General features: G+C 39.5%; 1 protein-coding gene across 4 annotated transcripts in view; it reads right to left on the bottom strand.

Moving 5' to 3' along the window:
* The window catches only part of LOC306851633 (ubiquitin carboxyl-terminal hydrolase 32-like), a 52,228-nt gene that overhangs the window by 34,312 nt on the left and 2,016 nt on the right, over positions 1 to 15,900 (bottom strand). For all 4 annotated transcript variants that reach the window (XR_013782525.1, XR_013782526.1, XM_079388022.1 and 1 more), the window contains exon 2: positions 7,405 to 7,532. Coding sequence is in view for 2 of the 4 variants with exons in the window: in XM_079388022.1 (XP_079244148.1) it covers positions 7,405 to 7,532 (128 nt within the window). In the remaining 2 variants the exon portion in view is untranslated. The remainder of the gene's footprint in view (positions 1 to 7,404; positions 7,533 to 15,900) is intronic.

Raw genomic sequence — 15,900 nt, 5'->3', positions numbered from 1 at the left:
AATAAACCAATAAATAAAAAACAAATTTAATTAAAACAGTAAATAGAAAAAAACCTAAACCTTAAAAAAAAAAAAAAGTTATTCTGTTTTGTACTCGCCAAAACAATAAAAAAAAAGTAAAAGTAAATAAATATTTATCAAAGAAAACCTTAAAAAAAAATCAAATAACACACAAAAAATATGTCTCAGACCAGTACTTTCCTAGCTAAATGTACAGTACATTTACTGGCCAGTTACTCTCACCCAAATCTATTTATATAGTTGGCACCGGGCGAGTGTTAATTTTGGACCCTGCTGGCCAGTCTGAATGAAGTTAAGGTCTGGTTAATGAACACTGTGTTGTCATCCATCTCTACAGTCCTGGCCTCAGTTTTGTGTGGATTCGTAAAGTAAAGCTGGCTGCAGTCTTGGCCAGAGGGCAGAGAGGATGTCAGTGCTCAGGCTCAGGCTTGGAGGAGCTGTCGGCACTCCACTGGAATGCACAGTTTACCATTATGTTGAAATCAATACACAAAGCCTCCAGCTTAACAAATGGCATTTAGTTGACTGTTTTAATTGCTTTAGCTTTAAGTCCTTTTGCTGGGTGGATATTGGTATGTGTACAGACATTCACTTCTTATGGGCCGTTTACACACATAAGTCACTGCATCACTGTGATTTTGAAAGTGGTATGTATTTTGCTCTGACAGCATGTCATATTTTCTGTACAAATTTAACATTGCTGTAACAGAACGGCACTGTTTCATTTCATTTGTTTGTGGAAAGACATTGTACAGATCTATAATATACACAAACACAGAAGCCATTCTTATTGAAAGCTGCTTTCATAATGAATAATGTAGCACGCTTCCGTAGCATGTAATCATTGCCCTTTGATGTAATACAAACACTGAGCGACTGAAGGTAGAGGTAATGATCAACTACAGTATTCCTGAAGCTGACACGCACACAGACAGGAAGTTGGAGGAATAAAGGGAGGGAAGTGTGCGATGCTGCAAGGGATTTAATGAGGCTGGGTGCTAAAGATCAATGTGAGGTGTTGGCTGGCTGACTGCGAGCTCAGTTCAGGGGAACCGACCCACTTATCACAGCGATGAAACGAGCAGCTGGGTGCCTGGGGTTCCCTCTGCCTGTGCCTCCTGATGATGGACGCATAATGAGATGTCACCTGCAGCCTATAGATTAATCACCCACGGGACGCAGACACTGACTATCTGCCATTCATACACATGTGGGTGCATGTAGGTTAAGTGAATAATATTGATTTTGAAGCATAGTTAGATAGGGTGGAGTTACAGTTGCACAATTAACTGGTGAAAGATTGTGATATTGATTCAAACACCATAGGATCTTATTCCTAAATGACTAGGAGTGGGCGTAATGACCAAAATCCTATATCACGATATGAGTACTTGTATTTCATGGTAACGATATATATCACAACATAGTTATTTTTGCTTTAAAGCTGCAGTCCTTTGTGTGTTCAAAATTTACAAAATTTATATAATAAGCGAGTACACCATGAATCCATTTTCCAAACCATGTTTTAGGCTTGTCCTGAATCACTAAGGTACACATATAATAAGTGTTTATATTCAGACTATTTTAGACTGGTTCGGGTGGGTACCACTGCGAAGTAGCCTGGTACCTGTGTGATTCGTCGTAGTCATAAACAGAGAGAAGTAGCTCTGGGTACAATGTTTTTCCGCAAGATGCACGCAGTTCTGTTTATTAACCGTCCGCTAGAGCGCCAAAAGTTACAGACTGCAGATTTAAATAAGGTCTTTATGATATTGAAAAAACCCCTCAAACTCACTGAAGACAAGTAAACAGTCAGTGCTTAAATAAGAACAAGAAACTAATTCCAAGCAATAGGACAAAAAAACTACAGTATAACAAATAAATAAGAAATGCTATATACATTGAATAAAGTAATCAAATGTATAAAAACACTGAATATTCTTCACTGTGTAAATTAAATGTATTTTTCTTCTTATTAAAGTTACAAAAGTGATTTAGTCAAGAGCAGTGACAGATTTTCTCTCTTGTGTTGTTTGATTAAAATAAATGAAAGACAGCAGGAATATTACACTGCTATCACTTTAAGAGCTTCCCAGATTCAATATACTGTGTTGCACATGTGTTTTATTTCTCAGCCGTTTGCTTTCATTTAAAGGGGTCGTCGGATGCAAAATTCACTTTTACATATTTTTTGAACTGAACTGTGCCTTGGCGGGGTGTGTACACAACCACCCTATAATAATAAAAATCCACCCAGTGTTTTTTTTTAAATCTCGATAAATCCAAACCCCTTTCTCATATCAAGCTGATCTCAGATTCTTGGTAGAATGACGTAGTTCTGCACAGGCCCCTCCCACGATTGTTGATTGACAGTGGCGTCAGTCTTTGGTTTTATCACAGATCTGCGGCCATCAGTCCACCATTGTTTTGACGCCAGAACGGTTGTAGACAAGAAAGGCTCCTAAGCGATTGAGGTGTTTTGTTGTTGGATGTAATAATGAACATAGCAGTCATCATTTACTCCCGACATCCAGGCCGCTGAAGACGCATGATACTTGCAAAGATGGGTATTCTGACACATACAAGTGTGTGTATTTAACCGTTCAAGGCCTATAAAGCAGCAAAAACAATTGCGTTCAATACTCCAGCGCACTATGAGCACAGTCTTCACATGTGCGCCTCTCTGACAGCACTCAGAAACTGTCTCTCAGACAGTGTGCACGTATAGACTAAGTTTAAAAGACAAGTTTTCGTGACTACGTAGCACAGAAACATCATGTGTGAATGTAACCACGATAGAGACGATAGTCCAAAATCTCAACCGGTTGACAAATTTCTACTGGTTAATCATGTTTACCAGCATATCACCCACTCCTATAAATGACAGTGATTCTTCTATTCTATTAAACGTCTGACAAGTATGATCACACCAGAACATTAATGTTTTTAGATATTCAAATCGGCTGACCTTCGTGTATATGGATTTGTAGTCTCCCTTTCAGATGCAAAATTTATGGAAGAGCATTTAGATGCATCATGGAAGGTTTGTTTTAGTCAAATCAGGAATTTACGTCATTATTTAACGCCCCAAAAAAGCATGTCTCAACTCACCTTGTGTCTGTGTTGTTAGTAGTAGTGAGGACCTGTGCCTGATTATTATTGCCTCTGCTTGATTGAAACCCTAATGCTAATTTGAGCTGCTCTTGGTAGATTGCGTTGGTCATTATTGATATGATCTGGCTGTATCTTTATGTTCTTGGTGAAAAATGGCAGCGATGATCGCAGCTATTGTGCGTTGCTCTTCAGTGTTCGTATTGTTTTTGTTTGTTTTTCCTGTTTTTTGTTTTTCAAATACGGAAATAGTTTTACAGGGGATGACCTGCTGAACATTCGGCAGAACACACCACAAAATCTTTTACCGGATTTTGATTTTTCGGACGTTTTGCTGGACATTGTAGTTGGCGGAGCCGTAGCTCTGGTCAAACGCTACAGGAGGCGCAGGCGGCGGGGGAAGAGAGCCGGAGTGCTCGTGAAGCTTCGTCAGCGCAGATTTCGAACGTCGTTGCCTAGCATCCATCTGGCGAATCTCCGCTCTCTACCCAACAAAACGGACAAACTTCTTCTGCTCTCCCGGACAAACAAGGATTTTTCTAACTCTGCTGCCCTGTGTTTCACGGAAACCTGGCTGAATGGCGACATACCGGACAGCGTACTACATCTGCCTAAATACCAGCTGATCAGAGCAGATCGGGACGCAGAATCAACAGGGAAATCGCGCGGCAGCGGGACGTGCTTTTACATCAATGAGAGGTGGTGTACAGATGTAACTGTGTTAAAGAAGATGTGCTGTTCAGATCTAGAAACACTCTTCATTAACTGCAAGCCGTTCTATTCGCCGCGCTCGTTCATTCTCGTGAGTGTCTACATTCCACCGTAAGCGCAGGTGAGCACAGCTTTACAGAAACTCGCTGATCAGATCACAGAGAGTGAGCAACAACACCCGGACTCTGTTTTAATCATTCTCGGGGACTTTAATAAAGCAAATCTCTCCCGCGAACTGCCAAAATACAGACAGCACATCACATGTCCCACCAGAGACAGTAATATATTGGATCACTGTTACACAACAATAAAAGGACACATATCACTCGGTTCCACGAGCAGCTTTAGGACTCTCTGATCACTGTTTGGTTCATCTTATTCCGTCCTACAGGCAGAAACTTAAGTCTGCAAAGCCTGTATTAAGATCTGTTAAAAGATGGACTAATGAAACAGAGCGGGATCTACAAGCCTGTTTCGACCTCACTGATTGGACTGTTTTTGAAGCTGCTGCCACCGATCTGGACGAGCTCACAGAGACTGTAACATCTTATATCAGTTTCTGTGAGGATGTGCGCATTCCTAACAGGACTCATCTAATCTACAACAACGACAAACCATGGTTCACTGCAAAACTCAGACAGCTCCGTCAGGCCAAAGAAGATGCTTACAGAAAGGGGGATAAAGTCTTGCACAAACAGGCCAAATACACACTGGAAAAGAGATCAGAGTGGCAAAGAGGAACTATTCTGACAAGCTCAGGAAAAAAAATTTCTTCCAGTGATCCTGGTTCAGTGTGGATAGGAATGAAGGATATCACCAGTTACAAGTCACTATCCCCCAGCACTCTGGAGAATCAACACTTGGCAGACGACTTGAACGAGTTCTTTTGTCGTTTTGAAAGATCACCCCACACCCGCCCAGAACACCTCTCCACACAACCATTCACACCTCCAGCAACCCCTCTCTCCCCCACACCTACGATTCAAATCAGCGAAGAAGATGTGTGCCAGGTCTTCAGGAAGAACAAAAGGAGGAAAGCACCAGGCCCAGACGGTGTGTCACCAGCCTGTCTGAAATCCAGTGCTGACCCCCATCTTCACACAGATCTTCAACAGATCACTGGAGCTGTGTGAAGTCCCCTCATGCTTCAAACGCTCCAAAATCATCCCCTTCCCAAAGAAACCCAAAATTACTGGACTTAATGACTACAGACCTGTGGCCCTAACGTCTGTAGCCATGAAATCATTTGAAAGACTGGTTTTGGTTTATCTGAAGGACATCACTGGACCCCCTGCAGTTTGCCTACAGAGCAAACAGGTCTGTGGATGATGCAGTCAACATGAGACTGCACTTCATCCTGCAGCATCTGGACAGACCAGGGACTTATGTGAGGATCCTGTTTGTGGACTTCAGCTCTGCTTTTAACACCATCATCACGGAAACCCTTCAGAATAAACTAACCCAGCTCTCCGTCCCCACCTCCGTCTGCCAGTGGATCAACAGCTTCCTGACACACAGACAGCAGCTAGTAAAGCTTGGTAAATTCACATCCAGCACTCGTACCATCAGCACTGGAGCTCCTCAGGGCTGTGTTCTCTCCCCACTGCTCTTCTCCCTCTACACCAACGACTGCACCTCTAAAGACCCCTCTGTCAAGCTCCTGAAGTTTGCAGACGACACCACACTGATCGGCCTCATCCAGGACGGTGACGAGTCTGCTTACAGACACGAGGTTAAGGAGCTGGCTGTCTGGTGCAGTCTTAACAACCTGGAGCTTAACACGCTCAAAACTGTGGAGATGATAGTGGACTTCAGGAGAAACCCCCCTGCTCTCCCCCCACTCACCATAATGAACAGCACTGTGACTGCAGTGGAGTCATTCAGATTCCTGGGCACCACCATCTCCCAGGACCTGAAGTGGGATATTCACATAGACTCCATTGTCAGGAAGGCCCAGCAGAGGTTGTACTTTCTTCGCCAGCTGAGGAAGTTCAACATGCCACAGGAGCTGCTGAAACAGTTCTACTTCGCCATCATTGAATCCATCCTCTGCACTTCTATAACTGTCTGGTTCAGCTCAGCTACCAAATCTGACCTCAGAAGACTACGGAGGGTAGTCCGGACTGGACTGTCATCCACAGAATTTCCATCTGCGCTTTGATGGGATTGTGGTCTTATGCTAATTTGCCCTGTTTAGTATATCTAACTTGAATTATCACAAAAGTACTGAGATAAAATTGTTTGGATATAAACAGTGACATAGCAAAGGTTTTTTAAAATTATATTATAAACTAGATTTTAAAAAAAAGTTAATGCTGATTGATCTAGTAATGAAACAATTAAGTATTTACGAGCAAGTCAATAATTCATTCATTCAAATAGATTTGAAAAATAATTTGATGAAATATTGATTTTTTTAGGTAGACTGCACTGAATGTGGGACAATCAGGATCTCATTTAAAATAAAAAAAATAAGAAACGTGATGTGAATGTGTGCAGCACTCAGAAAGAATCATTTTATCAAGATTCACCTGATAAAAGCATGGCAAGGTGCTTGGCAAGAATCAGGATTAGTCACAGTACAAGGTTGTGGGAAAAGAGCTAAAAAATAACCTCATAACTACATCTCTCTCTTTTTCTGTTTTTCTTGGATGAGTGGCAGTTTTATTCTGCTGAAAGAATTTCATTGGATTGCAGCCATGACTGAAAGTTCATAATACCTGACAAAAGATTCATGACTGTAGAGTCAAGTCCTGTTAAAGGCCTCCGTGGGTTTTAAGGACTTCGTTTAATTGACTCTAAAACGTCAAAGAGATATGCCCCCCCCCCTCATAAAGCGCTTTTAGAGTATTGATCCAAAACATTATTCACAATAAAGCTGGCTAAGAGCCACAAAGAAACAAGCTGAAAATAACTAAACAGGCTGGCCTGCAAATACTAGTTCCTATGACAACAAGTAGAAGTATAGACCAGACGGGTTTCTGCTGAAATAGAGTGGGGATCTCTGAATGATTCATCTTGCAGAGAACAGCCTGTAAAGTTACAGGAGGCAGGTAGAGAGGGCCACATGAACTCATGGTTACAGCGGTCAGGTCATGGGGAAGTCTTTAAATGTCAGACGATAATGTGATGTTTTACCATAAAGTCCCACCTTTCAGTTTGTGTTTCTCTGGGTTACAATTGGTAACCACATGACTGTGGGTATTTGAAGCATCAGTAAAGCAAAACTGAACTGCACACAAACAGGGAAATAGCTTAGTCAAACAGCAGCCATGCAAAGAACACCAAATCAACAGTGGAGAACTGCATGTTGTAAAAATTTACCTAAGATTTTGTGACCATCATGTGTCAAGTCTGAGCACAAAATGTAATCTAAATTCATCCATGAATATGTACTACTTGTAGTCTGCCAGAAAATTAACCAGGGGAACAGACCAATCGATCGCAGAACTGTTAAAATATGAAGAAACAGCACTGAAACAAGGAGTGGGTGGCTGGAGAGAGATCATGATGCTGTGAGGTGTTCTGATGATGTTTATCTTTTAACAAAGCTTGACTAACCTCTGTAACTTTTGGAGGAACTCCATCGCCTAGTACTTCCCTGTAGAAGCATTGCTGGGTCATATAGACAGACAGGCCACTGGTCCTCTTGAAGGCATCTCGCAGACGTTTGAGCTCCACATCGGTAACTGTGAACACATTAGGAAGTTGTCAAAAAGCTGTATAGGAAAAATTACTTCAAAATGAGGTTCACTCTTTTATACCTGCTATTGTCTAACGGCCTGTTCAGACCAAGTTTAATGCCTTGTTTACATGTGGCATTAAATTATGCTAAATTTTCCTCATTCTCTGAAAAACAATGTCTGAATTTCTGAAAGAATTGTATAAAATAAAATAAATAAAACCTCTGAAAAATTTGTAAACATTTTAATTAGGCTATTAAATGAATATATACATTACCATTCAAACATTTGGGCTGGTAAGCTTTTTTAAATTGTTTTGCAAGAAATCTCTTGTGCACACCATGACTGCATTTATTTAATCAAAAATACAATAAAAACTGTAAATGCATGATATGCAAAATGTTCTATCTGAATTCATTTGAATAAAATTTTGATCAATTTAATACATCCTTGTTGAATAAAAGTATAAAAAAAATTTAACAAAAGAGGAAAGTGAAGTGAGAAAAATCGAGACATGATGCATGCCAGATTCAAACTTGAATCCCTTTGAGCTCTTTGTTGACCTCAAAAGAAACAAGTTTGAACAGTATGATATTTCTGAATTGACATCAAGCGGTTCATCATTTCATTTACTGTATTTGTTATGCAGTTTTTACATGCTGAAAATTCACATTTGGTGCAAGCAGGCCTTAAGCCTGAGAAAGGTAGCTGCTGAGCAAATTTCTTATTTCCATGTCAAAGTCATTGCCATCTTTGCACATTTCTCCTCTAGCTCAAAGCATGTTGAGTTATGACACACACACACACACACACACACGTTGGTTTTTGTGGTTTATGGGGACTCCATAGGCGTAATGGTTTTTATACTGAACAAACTGTGTGTGCTATTGCCCTACACCAACCCTACACCTAAACTTAGCCCTCACAGGAGACTTTGTGCATTTTTAGATTTTCAAAAAAACACCATTTAGTATGTTTAAGCCTTTTGAATTACGGGGACATAGGCAGTGTCCTCATAAACCACCTTCATATTGTAATACCTCTGTCATACCCATGTCATTATACAAATTTGTGTCCTCATAAACCAAATAAACATGCACACCCACACGCACGCACACGCACACACACCTTTTAAAACATCACCGCCTCTGCAGCCTGTATTTAATCCAAACACTTACAGGTAGGGGTGGGCGATATGGGAAAAATATCATATCACGATTCACGATTTTATCACGATTCTTTGTCATGTTAGTTTGACTATTTTGGTTTTACAAGTTGTCTGAGCATTACAGCCAAACTAGAAAGACAAAGATGCATGGCAGATATTTAGGCCAAAGTGGGCGAAGATAAAAAATCTTTGTCATTATTTTATCTTTTATTAAAAAATAAGAACAAAGATACACATTACAAATACACATAATATACAAATAAAACAAACAGTGCTTTATTTTCAAGTACAATAGGTGTATTTAGGAGGAGCATTCAATCAAATTGAAGCAACTGTATTAAAGTTTTTCAGTCAAGAATAGAGAGTGATTTTTCTCTTTGCGTTTTGTTTTATTTTTATACCATCATTTACTCAAAAGTTGTTTTAAACCTGAATGAGTTTCTTTCTTCTGCTGAACATAAATGCTATTTTGAAGAAGGTGGAAAACCAAACAGTTGCTGGTCGACTTCCATAGGATTTTTCTTTCCTACTATCAAAGTCAATGTGGACCAGCAACTGTTTGGTTACCCTCATTCTTCAAAATATCTTATTTTGGGGTCAGCACAAGAAATGAATAGAGGTTTGGGACAACATGTAAAGAGTAAATAATGACAGAAATAAAATTTTAGGGTGAACTATCCCTTTAATGACAGTCGACGCATCTAATATACAGGCATGCATCCGTTTCTCTCTTAACTATTTACATTCATTTTAGAGATAACCAACTGAGTCTGTACGTAAACCTTGTGTGTTTTGACAGTATTAGCGCAAAAGATAACTTAGTTGAGTAATCAGGCGCTGTTAGACAGGGTTTTGAATGAATGAATAATGCATTTATATAGCGCTTTATTGTGTATTGCTGTACACCCAAAGCGCTTTACAATCAAGTGGGGGGGTCTCTCCTCAACCACCACCAGTGTGCAGCATCCACTTGGATGATGCGATGGCAGCCACAGGACAACGGCGCCAGTGCGCTCACCACACACCAGCTACAGGTGGAGAGGAGAGAGTCATAGAGCCAATCAGGTGTATAGGGATTATTAGGAGGTCATGATAGACAAGGGCCAGTAGAGGGAATTTGGCCAGGACACCGGGGTTACACCCCTACTCTTTACGAGAAGTGCCATGGGATTTTTAATGACCACAGAGAGTCAGGACCTCGGTTTAACATCTCATCCGAAAGACGGTGCTTTTTGACAGTATAGTGTCCCCGTCACTATACCGGGGCGTTAGGACCCACACAGACCGCAGGGTGAGCACCCCCTGCTGGCCTCACTAACACCTCTTCCAACAGCAACCCAGTTTTCACCGGAGGTCTCCCATCCAGGTACTGACCAGGCTCAACCCTGCTTAGCTTCAGCGGGCAACCGGTCTTGGGCTGCAGGGTGATATGGCTGTGGCCAAACAGGGTTTTAGTGCGTGTGCTTCAGGTGTATGTGCTCAGAAAAAGCACACATCAGACCAGTGCGCGAATCATTTAACCAGCAAGGCTTGTGTGCAAATAATGTACTTATGCAATCGCGAATAAGTGCAGTGTCCTGTCAGAGTAACTCTACTGCTGTATGTCGTGTTGTACAGTATATAGAGATGGAGGCCAGAACTGTATTTGACATAATGTGCGCTGTAGCACGATACTACGATATTTCTTCAAAAGCAGATCGTGGAGACGATCAAAAATCGTCATATCGCACACCCCTACTTACAAGAGACCACTGCTACTTCATGCCACTCATAGCCTTGTACTGCCTAGCACAATACATAACAGACCTGCTCATAAACCACAGCACTGTTCTATCTGACCCATCCATAACAGGGTCAGGGCCAAGAGTAGAGAACCAAAACACAATGCTCTCTGCAAATGGGATTTTTCCAGAAATGCTTTCTGACAGAACAAATTTTGGCTTTGAAATACCACTAATAAAATAGACATCCAGGGATGGTTAATCAAGTTGTTCCAAACTTGCATGCATATATTTCTTCTGCTGATATTTTAAGGAATTTTTTGAAGATGGAAAAAAAATACAATGAAAGTCAATGGCTACAAGCAACTGTCCGGTTATGAACATTCCTCTTCAAAATGTTTTGTTTTTGTGTTCATAAAGATCTGGAACAACACGAGAGCGAGTAAATGATGACAGAATGTTTGGGTGAACCATGGCTTTAGGAATGCTTGGATTTATCCAGCAAATAGTACATCCACAACAAAAGAAAGCTACAAATGCCACTCTATTGTAATAACAGTTGTTAGCGTATCACTGAAACAGAGCGACTGTGACCCCAAAAAAGCCCCCTCTGTTCAGAGCAGAGCCATTTGAGGACTGATATGCACTGATGACTCAATGGAGTCATCACAGTATGGAAGCTGATGCTCTCCTGCCCTTTGTTTTGTTTTTCCTGTAAAGAAACATGTATTTTTCTAACAAAAAATTCATTTTTTATTAAAAAAAAAAATCTGGTTGCAAATGTACTCACGCATTGTTATTGTTATAAACAGCAATGATAATGGCTTAAATTTCATACACCTAGCATAATTTCAAAACAGATGTCACTGAAAGTATTTGTAACTTGTGGTTCACTAATTGAGTCAGATGTTAATTCAACAAACACATCTGACTGATTCAGTGAGTTCATTTAGTTTACCTGTGCCTTGTTTTATCCCTTGTGTGGCAACGAGATTCAGTCTAAGTTTAATTCTGATTGGTTGATCAGTGCTCAGCATATGTGGGCATGTCATTGTGATATGACTTCAATGATACTGAAAATGATAAAGAATGAGCCAGAAACTTGTTAAAGAACAATTTCAGCACAAAAGTGAGACTATGAGCCAGAACACTGTAATTAAAATGCTGCATGAAGCCCGTGAACTGTTTCAAGGATCTGGAGAGATACATATGATGGTGAATCACATTCATACACATAATACTTGGCTTCTGAAAGGGAGTTAAAAAGAGCATTTTCACTCTGAGATACAACTATCTGCCTAAGGATGTTGAGGATACTTTTTTAAAATCACTATGGACAAATACTGAGGACAATAACAAATCACAGAAGCTTAAATAAAGCACCAAGCTTAAACTTGTTCTTCCAATGAGTCGATGGAAAGAAACACCGTTTACATCCTATACAGGTAGTTGTCATCCAATACTATTTGAAAGTTGACATGTCTTGCATTGTGACATACACAGCAGGGCCATTTCAAATTAATTGAAGGCTAAAAAAAACTTGATTAACACTAAAGTCTGGATTTTATCAAATTATTTGGCATTTTTCATAGACTTGGTAATGTTATTGGTCTCAATACAAAAAGATATTTCAGCTGAGTAATCAGTCTTGCCAATATATTACTCCACCACTAAGCAGAGAATATTCTCAATAGTCATCTCACAGTCTTCATAATACCAGGAAGAAAAGGGTATTTTGTGCTGCAAAGATATGACGACAGGAAACACACTGTATAATCTTGGCCGTGGCACGGGGTGAACCATAAAATACTGCCTGAGAAAACAGTTTAGAGCTCAGAGGGTCATAAAAATTCCTCAAGACTAAAGGAAGGTTGATTTTCTTATGAAGCAGGAGAAAGCCTTTAATACCCAAATGACATTCATTCTCCCAGGCCACAATCTATAGAGAGAGACACTACTGAGGGCAAAAGTTGAGGTTGATCATTGAGGTATCTATCTCTTCATGTGATACAGAATGCAGAGACATGTCTGTGGAATAGACCGATGCATCTGAGATGTTTTAAAGTAGACAGGTCAGCAGATGCGCACTAATATAACTCTGCAGGCTCTCCACAGGCATTTTAACAGACCTGGAGGACGTGTGATTATTCTGTATAATGTTCTGTAGGAGAAAAGCATCAGATGAACAACATCCCAAATTCATAAACACAATCATGGCGCCAGATGTTCCACTGAAAAGTCAATGACATTGTCAATGCTTAACACTGCAGATATTTTCTGTGCATGTGCACAAAGAACTCCTGACCAGTTTTTGAGGTCATTAAGAGACAATTAAGGCGATTCTATTAAGCAACTGTCAAATTACTCTCTCCAAAGGCGCCAAAGTAATATCTGCAAAGCATGAGACGGTTCCCTTGGGAGACAACAGTGCAGCTAATTAAAACATGCATGAAGGAGATGAAACATTGGAATCGGTTAACTAAACTTCCAGAATAATTACTCTAATTTATATGACTATTTTAAAATTCAGTTTCATAAATAAAATAACAAAACAATTTAATAAAAAATACATATAAAATAAAATACAGTGAGGCAAAGTAACCTATATTCGCTGATTCACTGGCTCAATTATTCTCCAATAACACTGTCTACCTTAACTATATACTTGGCTGATTTAGTGTTTATTTAAACTCGCCTCCAAAATAATATCCAAAAAGAAGAAAAACACACACAATCTAACATGGAGGAACACATTCAGTGGCGTTCATGTGATGAAAAAGAAACGAGGAAATGCAAATATCGTCTTGCTCTGGGGAATTCAGTGACAGCTCTACTCTTTGAAATAGCACAGCAACAGACTGCTAAAGCATTCACAGCCTCTTTGATTTTCCCTTTCCTCGTCCAGTCAGAGCACTTCCCCTCAGAGGAGAGGCAGCTAGATCCATAATGCTCTGAGTTACTGATGAAGCATGCAGGATACACTGTATCCTATAGTAAAACTAATTTTAGTGCGCTACTACCCAGAAACGTGACCTACTTTGAGTTCCCAGTAAGCTGCTCCAAAGTAGGTCTGTAGGTGGTGGCAACCTTACATTCGAGACAGAGGACTCCAAGGACGGCCTGAGTGCAAATGAGACACCTGACGCTTATAGGTAAGCAGTATAAATAAACATGAATTCCTGAAGACGAGACTTAATTATCTCAGATGGATTCGATGGCCTGGAATCTCAGAGGAGCCTCTCTCAGTCAAGCTGACAGGGGAATGCCTGGGCTCACTGTACCACTGGAAGCTACAGACAGACACTAGAAGCTCCTTTATAATACAGAACAGTACCTAATGTTCAATCTTGGAGGAAAGCCACTGAAAACCTTTGAGGATGAGCATTGGACTGAAACCCTCATTACATTCAAACGAACCTGAACACACCTTGTTTCCACACCTTTTCAAGAATGACACAGTAGGAGTACTAAAAAATGAAGACAAGAGGTCTTTTTGATCATGCATAGGCCTGTGTTTTTACGTTTTTTAAATATTCAGGTTTAGGCCTACAGTGCTATGCATAAATTTAGACACCCATGCTAAAGTTGACTAAAAAGAGAAATAAAAAATCATCTTTTGGAAATTGAACTTAATGCCTTAATTAAAAAAATTAGGAAAAATCCAACCTTTAAGGACACCAATTTTCTTTGTGAATGAATAATGTATCGTAAATAAATACATGTTCTTCCTTAAAATACAGGGTGCATAAATCTGGGCACCCCTATGTTAAATTCCCATAGAGGCAGGCAGAATTTTATTTTTAAAGGCAAGTTACTTCATGGATCCAGGATACTATGCATCCTGATAAAGTTCCCTTGGCCTTTGGATTTAAAATAGCCCCACATCATCACATAGCCTTCACCATACCTAGAGATTGGCATGGAGTACTTTCCATAAGATCATCTCTCAATGCAAATCAAACCAGCTATTAGGCTAACTGAAATAAAACCATGCCAATCTCTAGGTATGGTGAAGGCTATGTGATGATGTGGGGCTATTTTAATTCCAAAAGCCAAGGGAACTTTATCAGGATGCATAGTATCCTGGATCCATGAAGTAACTGGCCTTTAAAAATAAAAATCTGCCTGCCTCTATGGGAATTTAACATAGGGGTGCCCAAACTTATACACCCTGTATTTTAAGGAAGAACATTTATTTATTTACGATACATTATTCATTCACAAAGAAAATTGGTTTCCTTAAAGGTTGGATTTTTCCTAATGTTTTTAATTAAGGCATTAAGTTCAATTTCCAAAAGATGATTTTTTATTTCTCTTTTTAGTCAACTTTAGCATGGGTGTCTAAACTTATGCATAGCACTGTATGTGATGTTTTAAACATCAGTGTTTTGAAAATGATCAAATTCTGCTGGGTAGACAACGAAGTAATATATTTTTTGAAACTGAAAGAATGATTTGTGATAGTTGTAGAAGCAACAGTCTGAATGGGTTTGATAATATATAAAAAAATCAGATATTGCTACATCATTTTCCAGAAAATGTTTATGAATATTCCAGCTGTCACATTAAGGCTATAAAATTTCCAGCTACAAATTACAAACATAATACACTGTTTTTTTTTTAAGACATTATTTAATGAAAAATTCTGTGTAGGGACAGGTCATGACAGTGATCTAATCATCCTACCATTATTGACGTCAGGGAATTTATCTAGATTTTTTTGTTGAAATATTTTTAGTGACATGATGCACTTACAAACATTTCAAAGCATCTTAAGACCTTGACAAATTGTATTTTTTGTTCTCTCAAGCTCTTTTAAAATGCAAGAACTAATGTAAACAACCCAAATGGTCAGATGAAACCAAAACCAGTCTAATTCTACAGTGACTCCTTAAGATCGATTAGTCGACAAATCATTCAGAAAACCCATTAGTTGGTCCATCTTGAAAGTGGGAACTGAAAGTATGATATTTTTTTTTTCTAAGACATAGGCTATCAATATGTTGCTTAAAAAATATTCCATTTAATAGACACATTTTATATAATTTAATGGAGCCCTTAATATCATGTAAATCATTTATAATATAAAATAAACAATGATGAATTTAAGGAAAACTATTACACGATCGAGAACTAGCCATTAATAAAGCAAACAATAAAATGCTGACATGAATGCTATTCTTCCTTAACACTATGTTATTGTGATGAAGTGATGTCAGCAACATTGGCTGTTGGGCAGCATGGCACAAAAAGCTGCAATAAATGTGCCACCACAGTGTGTATGCAGCTGGAACAATTAGAGTAATTCTACCTCTACTAACGGGCTCAGGGCCAGCTAGCTCCCTCTCCCCACCAACACACGTGCACACATCAAGGCACACACACACAGTGCTGTAGGATAATAATCACACAATCTTTTAACCCTTCAACACTCTCAGGTGACTCACAAGACACCCTATTTAGCTTGTGAAACACTATATCAGCA

The sequence above is a fragment of the Barbus barbus genome (assembly GCF_936440315.1).
Source record: "Barbus barbus genome assembly, chromosome: 31".
Taxonomy (NCBI): domain Eukaryota; kingdom Metazoa; phylum Chordata; class Actinopteri; order Cypriniformes; family Cyprinidae; genus Barbus; species Barbus barbus.
Note: the sequence above shows the minus strand (reverse complement) of the source record. Positions and strands in the feature narration are given on the sequence as shown.